Source organism: Schistocerca piceifrons, chromosome 5 (assembly GCF_021461385.2).
Source record: "Schistocerca piceifrons isolate TAMUIC-IGC-003096 chromosome 5, iqSchPice1.1, whole genome shotgun sequence".
NCBI lineage: Eukaryota > Metazoa > Arthropoda > Insecta > Orthoptera > Acrididae > Schistocerca > Schistocerca piceifrons.
Window position 1 is genome coordinate 271,888,962 of NC_060142.1, and position 26,943 is coordinate 271,915,904.

The window sequence follows — 26,943 nt, forward strand, 5'->3', positions numbered from 1 at the left end:
ATCTCTGTCTTAATGCATGTCTGTCTTTCATTCTCTAGAAATATTTATTTCTGTTCATGCTTGTCTGATGTAAACCTCTTACAGTAATTTTTAAGAATATGTTTTATACATCCCCCTTGCACCTCTTGTTTTGTGTTTCCTTCACCATCCTTCTGTACTGCTGAATACCATGAACCCATCTTCATATTGTGACTTCTTTCAAGTATAGTCCTCATCTATTTATTTCCTCCAGCTTTTTTAGTACTATACAACTGAGCTCTCAGCTGCTAGGTCCTGCACCTTGCATCCATCTTATTGTGTACTTGGAATGACTTCCTTTCCTTTGCCTGTCACTGATGTTTATTCTGTGGTCCTACTGAGGGAATTTCTTTCTTAAAAATTTGCAAGTGCTCTATACTTAATATTCTTCTCCCTCCTTCCCCTTACCCCAGTAGTGTGGTTTTGTCCTGATGCAGTTGTTCTTTTTTATTAGTTGGTAAGTAGATAATCTTTAGCTGTTTCTTGTTTAGTTTTTCCAATAGTTCTGCCCAGAATTGCACTAAAGCTTCTTTTCTAGTTGGACTGTAGTATAGTCATAGAAAACATCAGCAGATGCAAGCTACTGATAAATTAACTATGACTGGTTTTCTAAGACTCATCATAGTTATATGTTTCAGAGCTTAGATGTGGAACATGGAGGCCAAGTAACAGCAGTTCAGCAGCATGAAGGTGTTGTTCTGACTGCATCAACAGATACTACTCTCAGAGCTTTTGCACCATCTTGCCCTTTGGAACAGCTTTCATTAATACGGACTTCAGGGCAAGTGACAGGGGTAAGTACTTTGCTTGAACCCATGAATCTCATTGCACTCTTGATTTATGTCAAAAGAGATTGTTGACAGTAGAACACTCCACAATACTAGAAAATATCACAGTAGGGTAGTTAGTACAATGCCTCTTTGTTTAAAATATTGCAAGTATTTTAATGTTCAGTCCTTTATCACAGATAGATATGAGGGTAAATAAGGTTTCTTAAACTTCTTAAAATGTTCTTGGAAATTGTCAAAAAGTTTCTCATTGCTGATTAAAGTTCCAGATGAATATGTCAAGTGATATGGAACATGAAAGGAGATTTTTAAAAAAAGAGAACAACAGAGTACTGACAGGATTTCAGAACCTAAAATTTGAAGGAGCAGGAAAGAGGGTCTCCTATGTCCTTATCAGGCAATTTCCTTCACAAGTTGATGTAGATACATGGGATACCGTACTTAAAGAAGCTGGAGGAAATTAAATGTGATATTAGAAACAACCAAATATATGTTATAGAGCCATGTGAGACAAGGTGGGGAGGAAATGGAGAATTATGCATTGATGTGTTCAGAGTAATTCGTAGCAGTGTTAGGAAGATTTAAAAAAAAAAAAGAGCTGCTGTCATAGCAAGAGGTAAATGAGAAAATAGTATGTAAGACTAGCCGTATCAATAACTGCTTGATGATTGTGAAGGTCAGTGTTACACCTGGTGAATTTATAATTGTTCAAGCATTCCCACACACTTCAATTTTCAGTGATGAAGAAGTAGTGAAGCATTAAGGCACTGATGAGTTAATGAAATTGTCAGAAGCTAAGCCAACTGTCACATAAGTGGAGCATTTCTCAGTGTGGTAACTGGATCACATGCTAAGAAGAAGTCAGTAACAAATTTTGAACTGGGAGAAATCTTTAAAGGGGAAAACTGTGAAGGATGTACTTTAGGGGTGCATGCACACCAGGGGCCATAACAACATCCCAAAATACAAAATACATATGCACACAACACACAAACCTAACTGAACATCGGAAACCTGACTTCATTCTCAGTGTGGGAGGCAGTGTGATATAAATTAGAAGCTATTAATTAAAAAGCAAATTTTGGTCACCAGATAATGTTTGATATAAATCGGTATGTGATTGCTGCCGCCCTCCCCCCCACCAGCACACACACACACACACACACACACACACACACACACACACACAAAATCAATCAAAATACACTGCCAAACCTAATCTGATCACATCTGTGGAGTCAACAAAACATAAAATTTTGATTTTTTTAAAGTGAACCTTGAAATCTCACTCTTGATAGTAGAGTAAATCATTGCACTGGTAGTTTTAAAGAACTCAGCAATAACCACTTTTACTTTACCAGATTCTGTCACTGTTGTGCCCCTGTGCCAAGTGACACAGCCACAGCTTAATCACACCATTTTTGTGATGTACAGAATGGCATGCGGATCTACTGCACTGCTCTAGAAAATACCTACAGAGCATACTATTGTTGATTACAGTATGTTCCCTTCTGCCAAAGTAATTTAGGTTAAGTTACTTTACTTGAGGTTAGCAGCACTGTATTCACTTTTGCAGTTCTGCTTACCTGTAAAGTTTATGTCTACTGCAACCTCAGTTGAAAAATAATGTTTTTTGGACCAGTATGTGTGATGTGTCTAAAATTGTTATAGTGAACTTAGTTTAAGTTTATAGTAAAATTGCTTTACTTCATTGCTCCCATAAAATAATAATGTCAGATTCTTTTATTCCTCTCTTAATATCCAGTTAACTAAATAATTCCACCAAAAAGAAAAAAATTAAATCGTAATGCTGTGTCTCACAGAGGGAGGGCACAGGACTGATCTCACCAATTTGGCTCAAACTACATGAGTTGAGTAGGTAGATGTCCATTTCAAGTTCGTAGAATATCTCACCTGATTAGTCCATAGGAAAAGATAAAATGTGCTCTAAAGATTTTCAAGCAGAGCTCAAGAGTTTTTTGTTTTTTTTTCAATAGTTTTTAAGTCAGTTGTGTGGTAAATTGGTCAGGTGCACTGGCTGGCAGCTTGTTGGCTCAGATTATGAAATAGAGCTAATCATATCTGTTCTCGATGACTTCCTTCAAGGACACACAGAAAAAAAGCAACCAAAGGACAAAACAAAATATATTCAATTCATAACAAAACAGAACAACAATAAAAACAATATGTAAGGAAATTCTACAGGGAAAAATAGTAATTAAATCCAATTCTACTAAGTTATTGTTGTATTTTACTTAAATAAGTAAATTTTATGCTATGAAAAAAAAGGCTCAATACCTGCTGCTATTGGTCATACCTCCCCCTCCCCCCTCGAACTGTTAAAGACTATTAATTGTGAACATATTTAAAGAAGTATTGTTTTAAATGATATTTCAGCATTGTATTTACTGTAGAGTGTGGTTTGTGATTTCAGCTGTCCTTCAGTAGCAACATTCTGTTGTCGTCATATCAGCACCGTATTCTTTTTCTTTGTTCTCTTACATTCATTCAGAACACGTATCTTTGGCAGCTGTTTCAAATCCCCTATAGTAAGTCATTATTGTACCTTTTTTCTGACAATTTGTAACTGTCTGTACAGTTGTGGACAGCATCTCACCACAAGTCTGTGGTATTTTTCTATCAAGACATTTTATTTTATTGGAAACTGAAAACTAAACAAGAATTTTCTACCAGTGAAGTGACTTGTAAATAAACTGAAATTTAAACAAATCAAAACAACATTTCATGAAGAATTTAGAAAGATCATCAGTGCTCTTTGTTAAGCTTTTTCAATTTGAAGAGAAAAAGATATGATCACTGACAATCCTCCTGTTTCTGTAGACCATGTAGCAATAGCTATGGGTCAAGCAATTGCAGAGTAGATTATTCAAATTATGAAAGATAATTTCGTAGTGAATGATGATGATTTGATATTATACACCAAACCTGACGGACAAAATCTTCATGAAGAGGTACATAGATTTTCTCATTCTCTCTCTCTCTCTCTCTCTCTCTCTCTCTCTCTCTCTCCCTCCCTATCTCCAAGTCAGGAAAACTAACAAAAGAGCATTAGCAAAAATCTTGAAAATAACTTCAAAGTCATGCATTGCTACAGTAATTTTCTTCCGTTGATGCATTCGTGGGGTGGCCAAGAAGGTTTTACATTGTATGATGAGACATCAATGAGGAAGGTGAAGTAACATGTACTACGAGAATCATTCCACCTAAAAGTGCTTGTTTTATTCAACACTCTATTCTGTCACACATCAGAAATATAACTAAGACTACAAAGTGCTTTTAAAGTGCTACCACAACGGCAATCATCATTATCAAGAGAAACTGCAATTAAAATTTGTTCACTCATGTGGCATCAATTTAGTATTCCTGTTTTCGTCCGTGGGATTCAGTGTGCTTGGTATGCAACATAACTGATGGACAAAACACCTTCAATTTAAAAATTTGAAATAAGTGTGCTTTCCACTGAAGCATATTTTGGAAAAATGTTCTTGCTCAAAAAATGGTTGCATAAGATGCATATCGTGTGAGCAATATATATGTTTTAAATGTTTCTTTGATATTTATCATTCTAAAAAATGTAATATATCTTCAAATAATAAAGAAAAAACAATCAATTAATTGCTAGAATTTTTGGAAACTCATTCAAAACTTCACCCAATTTTGTAAATTTACTGCTTAAATATTTTAATTAATTTTGAAAATATGAATTGAACTGTTTAAATGTATTTAAATTTTATAATTAATAGTGTAACATTGTTGTGGAGGGGGAAATGGTAGCAGAGGGAATTAAACCTGAGTCAGTTAGTTGGTAGCCAGTGCATTTGACCACTGCTCCATACCAATGACTTTCCAGTTATAGAAAGTAATCCCTCACATTCTACTCGAAAATCTTTAGAGAGCATTGTACCTTTTTCTAAGGCCCACTCAGGCCAGATATTGTAGAAACTTGAAGGTGGCATCTACCTGCTTGTACTAACTCACTTTGAGTCAAAACAGTGAGTTTCATTTTGCACCAGTCCAGTGACAGTTGAAACCACAGGCTTACAAAAATAGTATTCCTTGCACTTCTCATGGATATGACCAAAATCATACCACATCATTAAAACAAACTCTCTGTGACATTCTCACTGAAAACAGAATTCCCTGAATACCATTTCCACCACAAGGATTTGCCACAACCTGTTTTGCAGTTAACATCCAAGCAGTGTGGTATCATATAGGCTACTTCTACTAAAAATAATGCTTCGAACTACAATTTAAGAAAAGAAGATCATATATCCTGCATGTAAAATGCAATAATAAAACCCTGAGTCTCAATTTAATCTTCCCAAATAATCATTACACATTGAGTTCAATTAGAAAGGTTGTATTGCAAAATTTTTCATGGCCTTAAAAATTTCTTTCTAAAACAGATTTTTTGAATATATAAGAATGTACATTCAACTTCATTAAGTATCATATTTCAATATTATTACCTAAATTACACTGATACATCTCTTCTTTCCTCTTACTAGAAAATAAAGAAAAATAAAACAAAATAAGGCGTAGTATAAATCCTTGGATAGCAAAGCAGATGTTGAATGCAATTGACAGAAGGAGAAAATATAATTTTGCAGCAAATGATGCAGGCATAATGGATATGGATATCAATGTGTAAAAAATATGATAGAAGGTGAAAAATGTGTAAAAAGGAATGCTTAGAAGATAAATGCAAGGTTGTAGAAGTGTGCATGTCTAGGGGAAAGATTGATATCACATATAGAAAAATTGGAGGAAGAGGAGCAACTATATGAATATCAAGAGGTCATATAGCAAGCCAGTACTAACAAAAGAAGAGAAAACTGAAAGGTGGAAGGGATATGCAGAAGAACTAAACAGGGAAAATGAACTTCAAGACAGTATTATTGAAAAAGAGACAAAGTTTATGAAGATGAGTGTGTAGATATAATACTGAGATCAAAACACGATAGAGCTGAAGACCCAAGTCAAAAAAGACTTCCGAATAAGAGATCTTTCGGAGAGCCAACCATAAGAAAATTATACCACCTGGTTGTCAATATATATGAGACTGGCAAAATACCATCAGACTTAAGGGGAGCCGGAGGTGCCTATGCTGCCCATGTTAAAATCACTAAGTTTGAGGAACATTTATGAATAAACTACCAAATAGAAAAAATTGAAATTTTTTTTTTTTACATATAGAGTGGTTTAGTATTGCAGTTATGACAGAGGGATTTTGGAGTATCTTTTCTAGTTTCCTTCCAATTATTTTTTTTATTAATGACACAAATTTTTTTACAAATAATTGCTTTATAATTAAACTGAAATGAAACTACTGAACACATTGCCAAATGGCTGTGTTACAATGTAAGTTTGACCACTAGGAGTGCTGTATAAAAATTTCATCTCTCTATCTTGAGTGGATTTTGAGAAAATGTTCCTTATATTCGAAAAATTCTAATTTACAGGAAATGGCTATCAAAGTTTCTCAATACATTCCTGCACTATAGGACTATAGGATGGATTATCAGGGTCTTCTTCTTCTTCATCCTCCAAAAGCTTCCTCTTCTGGCTTCTTTTCTGGCCTGTTGTTCCATCATACTTCATATGCCTTTCTCTTCTTTCTGCTCCTCTTATCCTTTCTCTGTCAATATTTCTTAGTGCTCGTACAGTGTTCACCCCAGCTGTAAATCATAATGCCTTCAGAACTTCACACTGTTCCCTTGGTTGCAGGTTGCTATTGCATCATAAATGCCAAAGTGCAGTGTTTTTATGCTTACAAACACCCTTTTAGGAATCATTTTCCAAATCAAATTGTTTACGCTCTCATTAGGATTCTGCGTCTTTCCGTGTAGACATTTGTGTAACAATTCTGGCTGTGCTAAGTCATGAAAAATATCACCACTGTCACTAACATATTCACGAAATCTGTCACTTCCACCAGTCAGCTTCTTGCTAGAAGCTGTCACAGGGCTATGGCCGGCCATGTGTTGCTTAGCAGAAGAACGCACTGTTTCAGTAATTGTAGTATCGCAACTTGATATTAGTGTTAATTTTCTTTTCCCTACGTTCTTCGTCTTCTTATATACACGGTTACTAAAACGTGGCATCGTAACCAGAACAACGCTTTACACAAGAAGTATAATACTACCAACAACAGGCGCAACACTGAACTAATTCGAAACGATAAACAGCAAAGAGACGATGTTCCGCGCTCTTAGCGCTTCATTTGTCACAGAAAACAATGTAGCCAACCCTTGCACACTCGCTGTATGTGTAACATAAGGCGCTGTATGCGTAACAGGCCGAGAAAATGCCAAGCAGTTTGCCAGGAAGTCACGAGAGGGTGTTAGATGCATTCAGCGCCCGCCCATTTCCTCTGCAGGCGTGGGGGAAAATGGTAATAACTCCACTTCCAGGGCGAGTAGAACAATAATTCAAAGTTTACATTAAAGAGGAATGTTCCAATTAATTTTCGGTAGCAAAAAAAAAAAAAAAAATCGTAATTTTTTGGATTTGACCACCTCCGGCTCCCCTTAAAGAAGAATTTAATAATTGTAATTATAAAGAAGACAGGCACTGTCAGATGTGGATGCTAATGGGTGATCAGTTTGATAAATCATGGTTGCAAAATACTGACATGAATTATTTAGAGAAGAATGGAAAGACTGGTAGAAGCTGACCTCGGGGAATATCAGTTTGGGTTCCAGAGAAATGTAGGAGCTTGCAGGACAATATTTGTCGTAACTACAGTACTCTATTTGGAATTCTGAAGTTACCAGGGGTAAAATATGGGGAGCTTATGGTTATCCACAACTTATACAATAAACATACTGTAGTTATACGAATTGAAGGACATGAAAAAATATAGCAATTGAGAATAGAATGAGACAGGGTTGTAGTCAGTCCCAAGTGTTATTCAATCTGTATATTAAGCAAGCTGTAAAGGAAACAAAGGAAAAATTTGGAAAGGGAATTAAAGTTCAGGAAAATGATTAAAAGCTTTGACATCTGATGATGACTTTAGTCTGTCAGAGAAGGTATAGGACTAGGAAGAGGAACATGAACAATAGCAAACCAAAGGTAATGGAATTTAATTAAATTAAATCGAAGATGCTGAAGGAGTTTGATTAGGAAGTGAAATACTTAAAGTAGGAGATGAGTTTTGTTATTTGGGTAGCTAAATTACTGATGACAGGCAAGGAGGTGGAGAGGATAAATATGTACATTGTCAACATCGAGAAACGCATTTCTGAAAAAGAGAAATTTCTTAAAGTCAGATGTAAATTTAATTGCTAGGAAGTCTTCTTGCAGCAGTTGTCTGTATTGTAGACTTATGTGGTAGCAAAATGTGGATGATAAACAATTCAGTCAAGAATAGATTAGATGCTTTGGAAATGTGGTGCTACAAAAGAATGTTGAAATTAGACAGATAGACTGAATAACTACTGAGGAAGAACTGAATAAAATTGGAGGAAAACCAAATTTATGACACATCTTGACTAATAGAAAGGATTAATTGATTGGACACAATCTGTGCCATCAAGGAATAATCAGTTTGGTAAGGGAGGGAAATCTGAAGGGTCAGACTTGTTGAGAAAGGTCAGGCTTGACTGCAGTTAAAATGTTCAAATGTATGTGGGTTGGAGCAGATGATGCAGAGATAAGGAAGCTTGCACAGGGTAAATTAGCATGGAAAGCTGCATCAAACCAGTCTTTAGACTGAAAGTTAAGACATTTTTCCTAGTTCTTTTTCTTAATATTTTCTTAGAGATCTACAAATAAAGTTGTATTTTTTAAGCTTACTATCAATAACCACTTCAGAATCTATACAATCTATCGGCCTAATAACTTTAATTGGTTAATATAATATTCATAATATTGTTGTTATTCCATCCTAGACTTTCCATTGTTTGAATTGTTAGTTTACTTGAGTACCTTGCATCATATTGACAAGGAACCTGTTAAGGTCATTACTTAAGTATTAGGATTGTGAGTTTTGGATTACATTTGTAGACTCTTGTGCAGTGCATAAGGTCCTACTAAAAGTTGGCCATCAATTAGCATAAAGATGGAAACAAAATTCCTTGCTACAGTTTCTCTATTAAAAGTTAAAAGTTAGAGTTTAGTCTTCCATTCAAACATTTATGAAGATTACACTGATTAGATCATGGTTTACAAGTTTTTGGGTTTGCAGCTGAGTTGTCATTTTCTCTGTACTTGCAACAACTTCCCTAGTTATCTTTGTCATGTGTGAAGTGCAAATTTTGTTGCTCGCTTTTTTAACTCCAACCTATCTGTGAGTGGTACATGCTGTGCACTGCTGTGGAGATTGTTTCCCCCACTGTTAAAGCCAGCTGTATGTGTTAAAGCCAACCATATGTGAAATTGCGATGAAATATCTAGAGGGACAGCAACCTTTCCTTGAGGTTTTGGTTAAGAGAAGAGCATGTTGGTCCCTGTCTACAGGAATTCCACCCAAATCAACCTTTTGTTAGTCACAAGCCATAATTAACCCATCACAGAGAAGTTTCTTGCTTAGAATACTGATCCACAGAGCGCGTACACTAGCAGATGAAGCAAGCCTTGCCGAAATACTTGGTCACCGGAGAGAAGTGTTGAAAAGGAATGGGTATTCAGGACAACACATTGAGCATGCCCTACAATACAAATTGACATTGTTTGCAGCTCAATCTGCTGTCTCCAAAACCAGCGTCAAGTATGTGCATAAAATGAAATAGAAAGATGCCACCATTGTGGTGCAGGTGACTAATATCTGGGACAGTGTATTTAAGAAGGCAATTGAGATTAAAGTGGTGGATAATTAATTAACAATGGCAGAGGCTGTAGTTTAAGTAGAGCATTGGCGTGCATTCATGCATCTTTCACAGTTTAGTTAGAGTCCGAAGAGCACGCTACAAAATTTGCACTCAGTACCTGACATAGACAACTAGAGAAGCTGTCAAAATATGTAAAGAGAAAATGAGAACTCTGCCACAAACCCAAAAACTTGTAAAATCATCAGTTTCTTCAGAGAAGCCTGAATGAATCAGATTGCTTACATCATGTTCAGAAGCAAGGTAGTTAAATATTCTTTTGTCATTTCACATCACAAAATTTACATTATGAATATCTATAATTTTAAGGTATTTGTACATTAAACTAGTGTTTATTTTATGGCAATTTAAAACTGGCCTCTTGAAAAAGCAAGTGATTGCATAAAATAATTTTATCTACGCTTCACTTTCAGCAGTACATTGATGTCTTTTCCATTCTTCTATGTGTAATACAATGAATCTTTGTTTCAGTTTGACTATTTAAATGGCGTTTTAGTTACGGGAAGCACCAACTGCAAGGTGGAGATATATACTCCACGGAAACGCTGACATAGGGGGCAGCTCTGGCGGGAGGCATTCCTACACTTGGGTGGATCTGGTGATGATACACCTTCAAGGCTCTCACATTTCGTGACCCGGTGCTTCTCTTGTTGAGGACTAATAAATGTGCTTTGTCTGTTTATGGCCAACGTTGCTGTAGATCCACTTATTAGTATTCGCCTTTGGTTTGCCTTATTTACCTCGTACGTAACTGTAGAATTGTTAACATGTTTATGCTTTCACAGTAATTTTCAGGATAGCCTTAAAATAATACTTTTTTAAAATTATTTATTCTGAGAAGTGTAATTCGTTGTTTATAATTCAGTGTCGCTGTGAAATGTGTCTTTTATAAAAGAAAGAGTGCTTCCTAAACAGGGAAAACTGAAGAATGTTTATAGTAGTAACAATCAAATGATTGTAAAACAATTGACAGAACTATTTAAAAATATTACTTTATGTTGTCTGTGTGTGTGTGTGTGTGTGTGTGTGTGTGTGTGTGTGAGAGAGAGAGAGAGAGAGAGAGAGAGAGAGATTTTCTATAAAAATTCTTTCCTATTAGTATACATATCTGTTTTTATATTTATTTATGGAATGGTGATCTCTCAGTTGAAAGCATTAGTTGTTTTAATCATTGGGGACCATAATTTGTTCCTCTTTCATAAAGTTACATTTTTAAAGTTCAATTGAACAAAATGTGTGCCTCTTAGAGCAGATGTGCATTTTGAAATTACTCAGAGTGCAGTACACCCAATGTGTCTTTATTTTATATTTTGTGTTCCTTCTGTATAGAGGAAAGTAATTCACTTTGAAAAAAGTTATAAATGTGGATGAAAATGAAAAGTGGCTGACAGTCTACCACACATCAGCATGGATAGTTGCCATGTTACTGAGTCTCTGTTACCAAAGTGCACAATGTGACTGTAGCAGCAACAGTTGTGTAACTCTATACTGAGTATAGCCACACATTCCCAGTTAACATTAGATACTGACATCAGGTTGCAGGATTATAACGATGTTACCACTTCCCTGCCCCAAACAACCATACAAAGAATGTGAATTAGAACAGTTAACATTACTGATTCTAAGTGACTGCTCTAACAGCCACCAGAGGTGGCAGAGTGATATTAAAATTGTTAGCAGAACAGAAAATGTGACCTGGCTCATTTCCTTATTATGTGTCGCCTTAGTAACTCTACTGTAAACATGTAGCTGCCAGACACTTGGCTATACTGAACAGTTATAACTAGTCTTCTGGTTTTTATATGCCAAGAGTGCACAGATAAACTGATATGCTTTCTTCACAACCACAGCAAGATGGCACAATGCTGCCCTCATTGCCAGATGCACACATAACTTGATTGGGCTATCCCTAAGTTTTAACATACATTTCATTTTTTACAAGAAGTAACTGTTATACGCCGTGTGTTTGGTAATTTGGAGACATTTCTCCCTTCCTTCATTTTGTATTTAACAGCTGTACTTGTCTAAAGGCCAAGGCACAATATTTTATGAAATATGCAATAATCTATAGTGAGTGTTTATTTTGTTATATTTTGTGCCTGAAAAGAGGGAAATGTTTTATAAAAGTAAGAGGGGAAAAATTGTTGGAATGTATTTCCACTTTACTGATGACTTGCAGGTGCAAATAATTGATTTATCTGTGGTTGGAAGACCAATTGTTGGTTTGTGTTGAAGGGAAAAGTCAATTAAGAAAACTTGAAATTAATAGGAAATTTAAAATTACTTTCAGTGGTTGGAAGATCTATTATTAGCACTATTAAAAGCACTTAAATTAGCAAATAATTATGCTTGTTTTCAGAACTTCCAAGCGCTTTCTTCATGGAGGAAAGAGGGATTGATTGGACAAGGGTGAAGCATAAGCCACGTTTTTGTAACTTGTATGTTTCTTTGTTCTTCTGAGAGAGAAAAGGAAAGATTGAAGGAGGTTGCAAAGAAAGGGGAAAGGGGGAAAGAGAGGGTGAGGATGGTGGGGGGGGGGGGGGGGGGGACAGGTAACTCAAACTCTAGGGAGAGAGGGACTCATCTGTTGTGAGGATGAGGAAGCAACGATGAAGCTTGATTTCCAGACACATTCACTGTACAGCTTTTTAAATTTTTAAATGGGGATGATCAGCACCAAACTCGCCAAATGCATTATTGGGCGTAAGAAAACTATCTGTCTTGAGTCACCCAGTATTTAGCTGATCAGCTTGCCCTACAGGATGATTCAACAACCCTGAATGCCTTTTGTACCACAGGAACATGATTCCTCCACCATCCTAGACTCAGCCACTTGCAACAAGATTCTTTCCCCCCTCTTCCTATTGAGTAGCTGAGAAGTTTATTTTCATTTTTTCTCATCCCACTCCCTCCTCCTACTGTCCCCCTTTTCTTTCCCCTTTCTTCTATCGCATAATTACATTATTCTTTATAGTCTGTCTGTAAACTGAACAGCAAACAGTGCTTGTTGTGGGGGAAGTGGCCGTCCTGGAAGATTGTAACAACTGCCGTACAGGATAACTAAGAATCAATTTCTTATGTCACAATGCAGTACAACATGCTGTGATTTATGTATATTCTTTTCTTGTATTAGTTACTAAATTCAGTATAGTGTTAATGTCTTTGGTGGAAAATATACGCTCGCAGGGCATGTGTGCACACTGCATCACCACCAGTTCAAAAGCAGATTGTGGAAGATCGATATAACCTTATGAAACATCCTGTAGGTGCTTTATTTTATGTAACTGGGTAGAGAGAGTGGAGACCTCTCTGCTGGCTCTACAGTTTGCAGACAGAATATACCACCACTTAATTTTCTCAGCATCTTTGAATCCATCTTTACTGTGCACTCTGTCCCTTCTGTCATTTCCAAATTGAAGAAATCTCAGTGCTTACATTTATCTGACCTTCCATTGTGTCTCTCCTTGGCCTCTCATCCTGGGATCTGAGTGACATCCCTGCCCTTTCCTACTTTCCCATACTACAAATATCTCATTCCTCCACAGAGTAGTTAGAAAAACTAAGATTACTGTTAAGTATTTTTATCGGTAGTTCTAGTTGTTTCACCTCCTGAAGTTAAATAAAGGCCAGCTCTTCTACCTCCTTGTGATTTTATAGTTTCTTCCAGTGAATTTTCCTTTTAATACAATCAGGTGAAGTCTATGAAAGACAGTTTGACATCATAATTTGAACTGCAGTGGGAGTAGAAGCTTAAATATGACAGCAATTGTAGAAGCAATTAATTGCCAGGGCAATGCAATCTGTATTAATAGCACATTTGCATCTGCTTCAGACATTATATGATTTCATAATTTAAATTTATACAGTATCATACATTTCATCTCAGCTTTTTTCCTTTTCCTTGCTTTCTTTTTCTTTAATATAATGGTACTGATCTGCATGAAATTACTTACAATCAGAATCTTTTGATTATAATGGATAACTTGATACATTGTTGAGCAGTTACAAATATTGATACTTACAGCTATAGCATTGCATGCTATAAATGACTTTTCACTGGTGTGAGAAATGGTTATCAGAAAATAATATTTTAAAACATATACCATTGCATACCAGAAGAAAATTTTGGAAATAAAATTTAAAAACTAAGGCTTATAATGTAACGAAAACTATACTTCACCATTGGCAGCGTTCACAAAGCTATTATAATGTTTCAGTTTCTTTTTCTTCTTCTTCTTCTTCTCTTATTGATGATTTTTGCTTTGAACTGCCCTATCAGGAATTAATTTAAATGGCAGATTCACATTTGTAACTATACTGAAGTATCATTAAGATAGATTCTCAGTGAGCACTTTTTTTATATATATATATATATATATATATATATATATATATATATATATTTTTTTTTTTTTTTTTTTTTTTTTTTCTATGACTGTGTAGCACAACAGTTTCGTTTACAGACTTTTTTAAAATATATATATATATATATTATGAGAGGAGATATCATTGTGTTGTAATCATTCTCTGTGACTGAATTTCATGTGTAACAATACAAGAACATACATGATGAAAGAAGGGGGCATTAGCTCACTCAAAAAGACTGATTGAAAAGTCATATGTATTTGTATTTTCAAAGTATTGAGTATTTGTAAAAAAAGATAATTCCTATTTATTTTTGTCACTGTTAATGTTTATCAACAACTTAGTAGGCACATGACGTGTTACAGTTTTCTTTGAATACAAATACATGAATAATACTAACATAAGAAAATAAATGTTTTGAGACCTCATTTGTGTGAATACAGTTGGTTGTATGTATTTGTGTGTACTATTTGAGCCAGTTTGCCAAATGCGATATCTTCTAAATATGCATCCCGTAGTCTTGTTGTAGTCTTTGCATTGGGCCTTTGTGATAGGGCAGCTGTAAATACGTTTGTTGCTGAAGAACACAGAAGTCACTATGGTTTTAATAAAAACATGCAGATATGTTGAACTCTTAATTCTGATCTCTTGCTAGTCATCATCATCAACAACATCAAAAATGCAATCACCATCAAGATGCAGCAAATAGAAAACCTAAGGCAGGATATCTCCTCCTCCCTTCCCCGTACACACACACATTATTTCTAGGGATAGAATCTCGTGTATCAAAATAGGAGGAGGAGAATACATAGGAGAGCTCCTCTGAGGATTTTGTGGTCAATAAGAGACTGATGCATCCAGTTCTGACTTACAATAGTGTAACAAGTCTGTAACAGCATAGAGTTATTGCTGGTTCTTTCGTTTTTTATGTTAATAGAAGTAAAGATAAACTTATTTTAACCTGCAAGGTTTTTATTAAATATATATAAATAAATGAAGACAGTTCAAAGCGAGCAATCTTAGACGTAAAGGAGTATGCCACTTTGAGTGCTTGTCTGCGCACTAAGCCACACCAACTTGGTTCTGCAAACATAGCCATTGTCTCATCCCTATCTGTTCAATGCATAAAATGTATTGGATGGTTCAAAAGTAAATAGCTACCATGTTCTTTTTTCCATCAGTATGTTAAACCAGCTTAAGCTCTGCGTGCAGTCTGCAGGGATATGTGAAAAAAGTTCTACAAAACTGGCAACAATAAAGGAAATGACTTTGCTGCTGTTAAAACTTTCAGCATTTAAGGTCATGGTCCATGAAACCTTTCTGTCCCTAAAGTTTTGTCCACAAGTGCACTGCTACTCCATCGAGGCTTGACAACTGTAGACAAGACTCAAAGGAGGAGCAATGCCTCTGAAGATGTCCAACACAGTTCTGGATGAAATGTTAGGAACAGGAGAGTTTTATGAGCTGTGATCTTCTACCCCGAAATGTTTACCAGCAGCAAAGTCATCTGGCCGTGAAAGCCTTTATTCTATCAAAGGAAATGACTAATTTTTAAAATAATGGTATGTGTAAGAAGGTGGATACCATACAGGAAAAAGACAGAAAACAAAATAAAGAAGGCATCCACCCATAAAATAATTGAATTTGTAATAAAAAGCTAACAGGAATATTTTAAAAGAACATGCAATCTAAATATTTAAGATTTTTTATAAGATTTAAGAAAAATTATATTTACATTAAAAATTGCTGTCATTTAATATGAGATGTTGATTGATACAGAATTGTTATGTAATTATTACGGTATGGCATAGCATTTCATATGTGTATATTCAGTCGGGGCATAAGCTGTTTTCTAGCACAAACATATATACTGATTGCTGCTAATTTTCCATCTGGTGTTTATTGAAACAATGTCTACTTTACGTTTGAAGAAGTTGCTGAACCTGGTGGAATATTTTGGAGTTGGATATCTTCTTCCTTTCTTTCCTACCATTTTACCTTTCATTTCATTTACCAGTTGTACTGTCAAACAGCAGCTGATGGAACAAAAATAGTTTATCTCCATTCTGAACGTTGCATCAATTCATACTTTGATAGTCGTAATACAGTCACCTTCTCGTACTGCAATATTCATTTGACATAAAAAAATTTAATTTTCGTGGCTTGTTTCTAGTAATATGTGATTTACTGAGGCTGAATCAGCACTGCTATTTTGTTGATAACTGTGTAAAATTGTATCAATCTCTGTACAGTATTCTGTAAATTGTGTATGAGAGTCTTAATTACAAATGACACTGCCTTTGGCAATAATGGTGTGAAGAGCAGCATAAAGCTAGCAGAGCTGCATGTTACCCTTATTAGTACTAGTGCCCAGCATGAGGTTATGATATTCTGTGCTGCTATGTGGGAAAAGAGAACCCTTGAAATCAGTTCATAAAAATATGAAGCTGAATATAAAATTGATTGTGACATCAGAGTACAGCATTTGCTTTGAATTATTTGTGCACTACATATATTTCATGTTGATAGGCACAGAAGGTCTCATTGAATTTGTAAAAACAAGAGGAGGTATGAGGAAGAAGTCTGTATCAGATAGAAAAATATGAAAGCCATAACTGTGTGTAACAGCATAAGTAATTTTTGGAGAATAATTGAGAAATGTGTCACAACCAAACCAATATAATGTAACTAATAAACTAAGATATATTTTATTAAAGCAGTATCTGAATCATTACCATGTATGCTGTACCAAGCACCAGATTTAAATGAAACAGTATTTCCAAGAGACACTGTATTTTGAAATACTATACTTCCAAACTTTTTATTGCTATGATGATGATGTTATTGTGCACAGTTGTATGAATGTACTTAAAAGGATGGCAATACAAGCTGTCTCTGTATTTTAAATATTTGCTATGGATCAAATACCTCCCTCTCTTTCCTCATCTGTTTTTATGTTTATTCCATTTTACCCTATTTTTAGCCTTAATATTATTGCTGACTTACTCACATTCTGACTCAGTTTAATTGCATTTTACTGGAAAATAAAGATGCATTATACAAAACATCATACAACCATGCTTTTACTTTTAATTTTTTTTTCCCCCATTTCAAAGCTGCCCTCCTCAATAGAGCAATTGACATTGTAGGTTTGTTATCAGCAAGAACGAGTAACAAGTACACGAAGATGGGAATCAAAATGAAATCACACAATGTGTCAAAAGACACATTAAGGTTGGTAATGCATTGTGCAACCCTAATGATAGGAACCAAATTAATACAATTTCACGTAACATCATACCTCTGGCCCTTTTTGTAAGCATCTGATGTACAGCTAGTATAAAAGACTAGGAAAAAAAACAGAATTGTGGATTGAAGTAACACTTGAATAAGATGAAACACTGGCTCTTTCTCTGCCTTTCAGAATAAAAATATTTTCCAGGTGAGGAAAATAAAGAAAGTAAAACTTATATGAAATTAACAAATGTAATTGAACTATATAAATGTCAGAAATGTCAACAAGTTCAGTACAGATGTGTCATGTTTACATGGAGTTAAAATTATACATTTATGAATTTAAAAGTTACACAGTTTTTATATATAAAATGAATGGTTTATAAAAAGCACTGATAGACATAGTTTTTGTTAGCATTTTACAAGGAGTTTCAAACATTTAAATCAATAGGATGCACACTTATTTATCTTAAAATAACTACTCAAAAACAATGAATACATACAGATGTACTTATTATTATTAAAGTTTATTGCAGCCTACAAATTCAAAGTCCAATTATAAGAAATATTATATATAGTGGTTTTCATAGTCACTTATTGACTGTGTCCTTTTGGTACAGAGTTCTATGTGGTAATGCTTGCATATTCAGTGACACAGTTTACATTAACACATTGCTTTTGGTTCATGATATGACACATTGTTGCAAATAAGATGGTGGAAACCACGGACAGCCTTTCTGTAAAATTCTGGAGGTACGTCATTTGTTTTTCCCGTCAAAGTTTTTAGTAGATTTTCCATAATCCTGGTGTTGGGTAGCATCAGGTTTGTCCATAAGTCTTCAGTGAAGGAGGATTCCCTCACCAGCAGTATACAAGAGAGGATCATGTGGTTTTGGACATGCCAATTGCTTTCTTTTTATAGAATGCCTTTACTCTTTCTAGTGTTGTTATGTTTTCATTGTGAGGTTTGGTCTGGTGATTTCTATGCTGTACATCAGTATTGGGGAGATTTTGGCTCTGAATAGTGCCATTGTTACCTCTAGGCTGAGGAATCTTGAAATATATCAGGGTGTAACAGTTAATTAGTAAGTACTCACCCTCATTTCTCAGTGATCTCCGATGCTGCAGTAGCTGTAAAAAAATTTGCAAGTTATCTGCTCCACCAAAATTTGCCGCAACTTGCTGAGTTCTTGAGAGTGTAGCTATAGATTTGGTAGTGCTGAGGGAAATTTCAAGAAATTCAGGCAGACATGATGTTGTCTTTCAAAATCACATGTTTATTCCGTAATACTGTAACAAAACTGTCGGAAAACTGACACCCATATGGCTTATATATATTTGTAACCATTACTGCTTGTGTCATCCATTATTAGAAACAGAAAATTTATGGATTACATTCAAAAATCTTGCTAGTGTTTGCAGATGGTGTCATTCAGTTATGCATCAATTTGTTCCTCCCACATTGCAACATAAAGTTTTACATGGCTTTCAGTATTGAAATTTGTAAAATATGTTCACTAAAATTGTTGTTTTATAAAGTTGCTTATATAATGAAGATTATTAGTTGGAAAATGTTCCTAACATTTCTGTGACACACATACAAATGGAATGCTTGTTTCAGTCCTTACAAAAACTATCCTGCACTTACAAAATGAGGATTGTTTATGTTTTATGTTAAAGTATCAATTAGTAACAGTTGAACCAGTGCAGGAATAAATGTATGCTTGCTAAAATTAGAATGAAATTAATGACAGAATATGAATCACTATAATAAATTGAATTCTAAATGACCAGATAATTGCAATAAGTTCTTTACAAAATGTATATAAGCCTGTAAATGTGGCGGCAGCCTAATAGCTGAGGTCAACACTTCATGTCATACTTATCCTAACAATCATATATATTGGTATGTTTCAATCTAATGTGTTCTATTTCATGAATAGCCATTATTGCTTTCGTTGCTTTCTCTGTTACATGTTTTGTGAAACATTTTGCACTTGTTTGTATATCGCGATTCCTTGGTACTTGAAGTCTGGTACAATTTTCAGTTTTCTCTCCAATAAGATGATCTCAGCTGATACAAGTGCTCCTCCTCCACTTCTGAGCATTATTATTTCTGTTTTTGCCACATTTATTTCAAAGCTGTGTTTGACACACCAATCTTCCATATTGTTTATTGCTGCGTATAGCTTTTCAATGTCCTTTGAGCCTGTTACAATATTGTCTGCATATGCACATGAGATTATGCACTCTCTTTGGGTTATTCTTACAAGGATAAATAACAGAGGACTCAGTGGGTCTCTCCTAGAAGTACTCCTTTTGATTGGAGTATCGAATCTGACAGGGAGAGGTTGTCTGAGATACTCATTTTATTCTATCACAGTACTGTGCTTATGATTCGTGTCTTATTAGTATATATATATATATATATATATATATATATATATATAATATGGAAGGAAACATTCCACGTGGGAAAAATTATATATAAATACAAAGATGAGGTGACTTACCGAACAAAAACGCTGGCAGGTCGATAGACACACAAACAAACACAAACATACACACAAAATTCAAGCTTTCGCAACAAATTGTTGCCTCATCAGGAAAGAGGGAAGGAGAGGGGAAGACGAAAGGAAGTGGGTATATCCCTCAAATATGTCTGCTTGTGTCTGTATGTGTGGATGGATATGTGCGTGTGTGCGAGTGTATACCTGTCCTTTTTTCCCCCTAAGGTAAGTCTTTCCGCTCCCGGGATTGGAATGACTCCAAAAACCCACTTCCTTTCGTCTTCCCCTCTCCTTCCCTCTTTCCTGATGAGGCAACAATTTGTTGCGAAAGCTTGAATTTTGTGTGTATGTTTGTGTTTGTTTGTGTGTCTATCGACCTGCCAGCGTTTTTGTTCGGTAAGTCACCTCATCTTTGTATTTTATATATATATATATATATATATATATATATATATATATATATATATATATATATATATATATATATATATATATATATTTTCATTAGCTTTCTGTTTCCAATTTCAAAGTCCTTTGTGAAGTCTATAAATACTACATAAAACTTTTCTTTGTCTTCAAGGGTTTCCCATATGATCTTTAGCAGGAATTCTGTCGCAGTCAGAGTTGATCTTCCTCTCCTGAATGTCATTTGGCCTTCGTGGAGAAGTTCGTTGATTGTTTGCTTTATTCTTTCTGTTATTATTTTAGTGAACATTTGAAAGATAAATTTTCTAATGCTATGATTCTGTATTTGCTATGGTAACTGGGGGTTTCCTTTCCGTTTATATAGCGCTTTTATTATTGATTGTCTCCACAGTTCTGGAATGGAAGCTGTTTCTATGCACTTACTGTGGAGTTTTGTTCACGATGACATTAGCATTTGGTCAGTGTCTTTTAATTATTTGCTGTATCATCTTTCAGTACCTGCAGCTGTTTTGTTCTTGGTGCTGTTAATGGCATCTGTTGACCCCTTCTGTGCCCAACGGGACTCATTCCATAGCTGTTTGTGGCACTGCCTCCTGTCTGTCCCCTGGTCTGTCTTTCAGTCCTTCCTTATTCAGTATATTTTTGAAGTGTGCCTCCCAGTCTTTCATATCAGTGTCATTTGTTTCAACTCAGTTTCTGAGACATAGTGCAATATATGGGTCTCTTGTGGTCTCCTCCACTAATTTCTGCCCCTCTCTTTCCCAGAATGTTCTCTTCTTTTCTTTTAGAGTTTTCTTATAGATATATCATTTTTTGGGGTTAGTCCTGAGGAGTGTGTGGTTCTCTGCACACCATTTTAGTTGGTGTATGCTTCCTAGTACATCATTTTGTAACCTGTAACACTCCATGTCGAATCATTTTTTCGCTCTTCTTTTGTACCTGGGATTGGCTGCATGTCGGTTCTCCTTTTGCTTCTGTTGCATCCTCTAGTCATGAATTTTCTATTATTATTTCAGTTTGTTTTATATTGTCTGATTTTACTTCCATTTTCCTGATGTCTATTGTTCTTTAAAGTACTTGTTCCTCCTCTGTCATGGGTTTTTGCTTTCTCCATGAGTATTTTATTGCCAGAGGAATACGTTTCCAAAGTGGTGTGATTTGCAGTCCAGAGAGGAGTTATATGCCCCTAGTTGGTCCTCTTTTGGATGCAGTATCTACTGTGCTTTTACTGTTGTGGTAATATACAGATTTTTTGGGGTGTTTAATGTGGTAAGCCTATTTCCTGCAATTTTCCCACTATTATTTTTCATTTGCAGTTTTGTATATCCACTGTAGTTTAAGTCTCCGGCAATAATTAGTAGTTTTTCATGTGTACTCTAAGTGAGCAGCTGGCCTATTTCATCTACTACGCCAGTGGCGGTTTTGTTTGATTATTATAATGTGCTTCATTTGTGTTAGGAGTGTATGTCCCTGTTTGATAGTTGTAGTTATTGGTGTTAATTCCAGTTTTATGAGTACAGTTATTCCTTTGTCACCTTATTTTGCTTGGAGATAAGTGCAGTACAATTCCAGGTTTTAGCCCAGTTTTTGGTTAAAAACATTTCTGTTAGGATTGCTATGTCATATCCATGTAGAAAGTCTCTTGGAGCCATGTTCATTGCACATTTTAGACTTTCCATATTCCATAGAAGTATCTTTAAGGTTCCAGCTGCTTCTACTACTTTGCATTTTTGTGGGTAATGTCTTATGGAAGAGATACGCCTCCATTCTCTTATATATATATATATATATATATATATATATATATATATATATATATATATATATATATAGAGAGAGAGAGAGAGAGAGAGAGAGAGAGAGAGAGAGAGAGAGAGAGAGAGGGGGGGGGGGGGGGGGGGGGGGAACATTCCACATGGGAAAAATATATCTAAAAACAAAGATGATGTGACTTACTGAACGAAAGCGCTGGCAGGTCGATAGACACACAAACATACACACAAAATTCAAGCTTTCGCAACAAACTGTTGCCTCATCAGGAAAGAGAGAAGGAGAGGGAAAGACGAAAGGAAGTGGGTTTTAAGGGAGAGGGTAAGGAGTCATTCCAATCCCGGGAGCGGAAAGACTTACCTTGGGGGAAAAAAGGACGGGTATACACTCGCACACACACACATATCCATCCACACATATATGTATATGTGTTTTGCATAACTTTTGCCTGTAATATTGTGTCATGGTCAAGAAGTTAGTTGTCATACTTACAGGTTGTCTCACTAGGTGCCAGTATGTGATGACTGCTGCTCTCAGTTTTTTGTATCAGGTCAACAGAAGGTGCCACTTGTCCCATAATGCTGCAACCTCTCCCTCTGTCTGGAGGCTGGTAACCTCACTTTCCGAGATTGTGTTGTCTTGATTTTTAGTGTTTCCCATGCTCACATCCAATTTTATTATGTTGACACATTCTCTCAAACTACTCACTGACTTTAGTATGTCATCTTTTCTTGGGGTACCCTCCGATTTCCTCTATATTTATCAAGCTTTGTAGAGCACATTTAACACATTTGTCTACTATGTCTGCCACTTTATATTATACAGATGTTCGTATCCCACATTAAAGGCAATTGGTGCTGTCTGAAAAAATGCATGTATTTGTGCAGTAACATATGAATGTGCTACTTTAATATATAGCTACGAGATATTTTTTAACATTGTATGGGCAAACTGTAATCAAGTGACAAGTTTTTGAAAAATGGTTATGGCATATCCCTGAATTTCCAGGCTCTTTGTCAGTTAATTTGAGACAATTGCCTTCTACGTAGTAATCACTTTTATTTGTTGTGTTGTAACTGTGGATATACCTGTTAAAACATACTGTACAGTTAGTTTTTCCACAAATAATTGTGTCTTATATTTCAAGTGATTATGTTGTTAATATGTTTGGTTCCCTATATTTATTTCTGCAGGAATCTCTTGGAGATAGTATTGCTATGCTTCTTACAGCTTTCTTTTGTTGCTTTAGTAATTGTTGTATGCATACATTTGTATCATTCCTCAGACCAGGATACCATATGATGGTTGTGAGTGGACTAACATATAGTATTTTGTTAGCAGCTTTTATGTGTTTATTATTCTCAATGTTTTTCTCATCAGACATATGAGTGAACTCATTTTATAACGAATACTTAATATGTTTCCCCGTGTCAAGTATCTTTTCACCATCACACCCAGGAATTGATAACTTTCTGTCTCTTTTACACCCAAATATCTTAGCTTGATAGTAATATTGTTAAAGTTGTGTTTTCTTTGCATGTATTTGCGTATATGTAGTTTTGTTAACATTTGTAATAGCTGCATACATGACATCGTTTTAACCTACTAGTTTGGACATGTTGTATACCTATAATATGAAAAGTAGTTGGCCACACGTTGATCCTTGAGGCATTTAACAATTTCAGAATTCGAATAGACATTTGTAACTTCTTGTATATTGTTTATTTTCCATGGATGATTTTATGAAATCGGCTGCTTTCCCTCTTACACTGTAGCACTGAAGCTTTTCTAATGATGTGTTATGGCATACACAGAGTCTCTTAAAAGATCACAAAACATTCCACAGACTTTCTTCTGTTCATCTAGTGCCTTAGTAGCAAATGTTAAAAACTCGGCCACTGCTGTTATTTTAGATCTAGCCTTTCTTAAACCATGCTGTGCATCATTGAAAATATTGTATTTTCCTACAGTATTTACTGTACTGGCTTGAACTGCATTTTATTTTAGATATACAGTTGTAATAGTTATTAGTCTGTGGTTTACTATATCTTCCTTGCAGCCTACTTTGTATATGGGAATCTCTTTACTATTAATAAACAATGGGAAATGTTCCATCTTCCATAGCTAAATTTATTTAAAAAGCCAGATGCTTTACTAATTGCTGCAGGCAACATTTCATTAGTCTATTAGATGGGCTATCTAGTGCCCATCAGTATTTTTTGTTTTTAAACTATGTATTAGATCAGTTTGTCGATACCATCACTGTAGAATGTTTGACTTTGTTGACGGTGGCACAACCTCACCTCTGCTTCCACCGCTTCATCACTATCAAAGTGCAGTCCTTGAAGGTGTCCCTTAAGTTTTGGACACACATGAAAATTGGTCAGGACTGTATGGAGGGTGATCGATGATAGTGAACCCAAGGTGTCAAATTGTTGCAGCACCGGTGTGGTCTGGTATTGTCATGCTGAAGGAGAGGGTGCGCCATGTGTGGACAGGCTCTTGAAATTCAAAACTTGATTACAGCATGCTGTTTCTCACACACTGACATACTTACATTGCATCCCACCATGTTACATGCTACAATTCAGAGCTCTATAGTGTCAGAGGGCTCAAACATGTAGACATGAAGAATAAAGAGGTTTAGTGTACATGACTTTCTTGCCACTCTTATTGCCAGTTATGCCCCACTGTTTTTCATGTCTACACCTTCCCTTTCTGTAAGTTGGACCATATAATCATTGTGAGATTAGAAAAAGCTGTAATTTTGTTTTTGTAGTAAACCAAATAGATTTCTTTTTTCCCCCTATAGTCTCTCCTTGTCCCTGTAGGTATAACAGGTTGCTTGTGTTGGTTTTGTCTGACAATGTTCCTACATAGTTTTTCGCTCTTCCATATTGCATCTGTTACGACCAAATTTCATTGTACTTTTCATTCGTACATCTACATATTACTGGACATTGCGAGACTTGTGGAGTAAGCTAATGTTTTGCAAAATGATTCCCATCCTGTATTTACATTTCCTATTAAGTATATGCCACTTGTGATGTTCGCTGGCCTTATTTCTTTGTTGTCGACGTACTGCGTTGTGATACCCACTGAAAAATGGGGGGTAGGGGGTGGAAGTCTAACATCTTTGGACGACAATTGAAGTGCAAAGTAAATGTACTAACTTCCATTTCTTTTACGAGATGACTTACTTGACATGCTCAGCCGACTTTCCTTACTGGTTAGCCTGCTGCTGCAAACTCTCTTTCACTTTCTTCTCTGAAGTATCTCTTAAAACTCTCTCTGCTTATAAAAATAAATAGACATACCAATTTCATTTGCTTCAGCTAATGACGTATATTTGAACTTCAGACATATTACAAATCTCTCTCTTCATATAAATATAAACTGTTTAGTAAGTCTCTCGTGTCTCCAAACATTTGAAACAAACTAATTTACATATAAGAGAAAGTTGGCTTAAACGCCAAGTCCAGTCTCAACATGAATCATAATACATGTCTTCCCTTCAACAAGCCTAAGTACCTTCTCAACTGCTCTCATTATTATAACAATGGTCACTGACACAACTAGCACAGAATAACTGAAGCTCCAGGGTTCTTCCGTGCACTTTCACTAAAACTTCCATGGATCACCTGACAAGTACTTCTTGTTGCCGTTCGACCGCCGCGTCTACTTTCTTCTCACGACTGAATTTCAAACCTGCACACACAAACATGTGATGTGCAGTAGGTAGGATCCTATCATCCCGTACTCACTTCTAAAATATCGTTTGTTCGAGACAGTAGAAGGCTGAGTAGTTCTAAAATTTACACAAAATTTCTCAAAACACTACAGAAGTTCAACACTGACTACAGTGAATGATGTAGCCGACAGCTGCACAGTTGCGTTTCACAGTTCTTTACTTTCATTGTTCACAGCCCCCCAGTATTACACAGTTATATGGTCAGTTAACCATTGTTTAACTTTCGATTAGCCTCATTAATAGGTTACAGGGAAACATCCACATACTGCTACAACAGTTTATTGTTGAACATCTACGAGCAGTAAAAGCCTAACCACACAGTTCTTGAAGAATAAAAAGGTATGTATGGAATAGACACAGTCATTGTTTTAACATATGACCTAATTGTGTTATACATTTCACAGTTAAGTTGACGCATTGTTATTGATCTAACCATTACGAGTTTCTCGTCTGAAATTCAGCCATGGACTGACTGTCTCAAGCCCAAAAATTGGGCGTTTATATATCATAACAATAATAAGTACTGAAACTACACATTGTTTGATGTTTAATTTACAGAAATTACAATTCAAACTTAACTCATTAAATTAACTGAATACATTGAAAAATTCCATCTTTTTAACAGTTTCTTCTACTACAAGGGTTAGGCCAAATTATTTGTTTAAGTGATGAAATTAACGGATATAGTTACGCAGACAATACTTTTGACAAAATTGGTAATTGCTTTGGAATTAATTAAGGGCGAGCTTTGCTAAAATGTTTTCGAAAAGAGCAAAATAAATACTTTAAGATTACTATCAGTTGTTCTTCCAAATGTTTGTAATTAGTACAGAATTTATATTTGTTTATAAGTCAACTATAGAATTTAAATTACAAAACGATTACCGATTTCACCCTATAACAAAAGATATTAACTAGGAATAGTCAAAATAAATTAGAAAATCAATTACAAACATAAAACTAAGCACAAAATCAGATCTGGTGTTATATTCTTTACCTAAGGGCCAACCTTTCTCTTTTATGAAAATGCAGATTATACTCAAGTATGTTAATGGTAATTAGTTAAATGGAAAAAATGAATTTAAGGAGGCAGATGGCAAAACAAGAGGGGAAGTAAAAATATCCCAACTTGCTTCGTCACACACTCCAATTTCAGAGTGCAGTAATCTCTGTAGTCTACCGAGGTTTTCTAACTTCTTTTGTTATAGTACTTTAAAGATGTTTTC

General features: G+C 35.4%; 1 protein-coding gene across 4 annotated transcripts in view; it reads left to right on the forward strand.

Annotated features, from left to right (window-relative positions):
* The window catches only part of LOC124798600 (F-box/WD repeat-containing protein 9-like), a 109,941-nt gene extending 97,785 nt beyond the window's left edge, over positions 1 to 12,156 (forward strand). For all 4 annotated transcript variants that reach the window (XM_047262068.1, XM_047262071.1, XM_047262069.1 and 1 more), the window contains exons 8-9: positions 657 to 812; positions 10,133 to 12,156. In XM_047262068.1, coding sequence (XP_047118024.1) covers positions 657 to 812; positions 10,133 to 10,210 — 234 coding nt within the window. In that variant the 3' untranslated portion in view covers positions 10,211 to 12,156. The remainder of the gene's footprint in view (positions 1 to 656; positions 813 to 10,132) is intronic.
* The last annotated feature ends 14,787 nt before the right edge of the window (positions 12,157 to 26,943 follow it).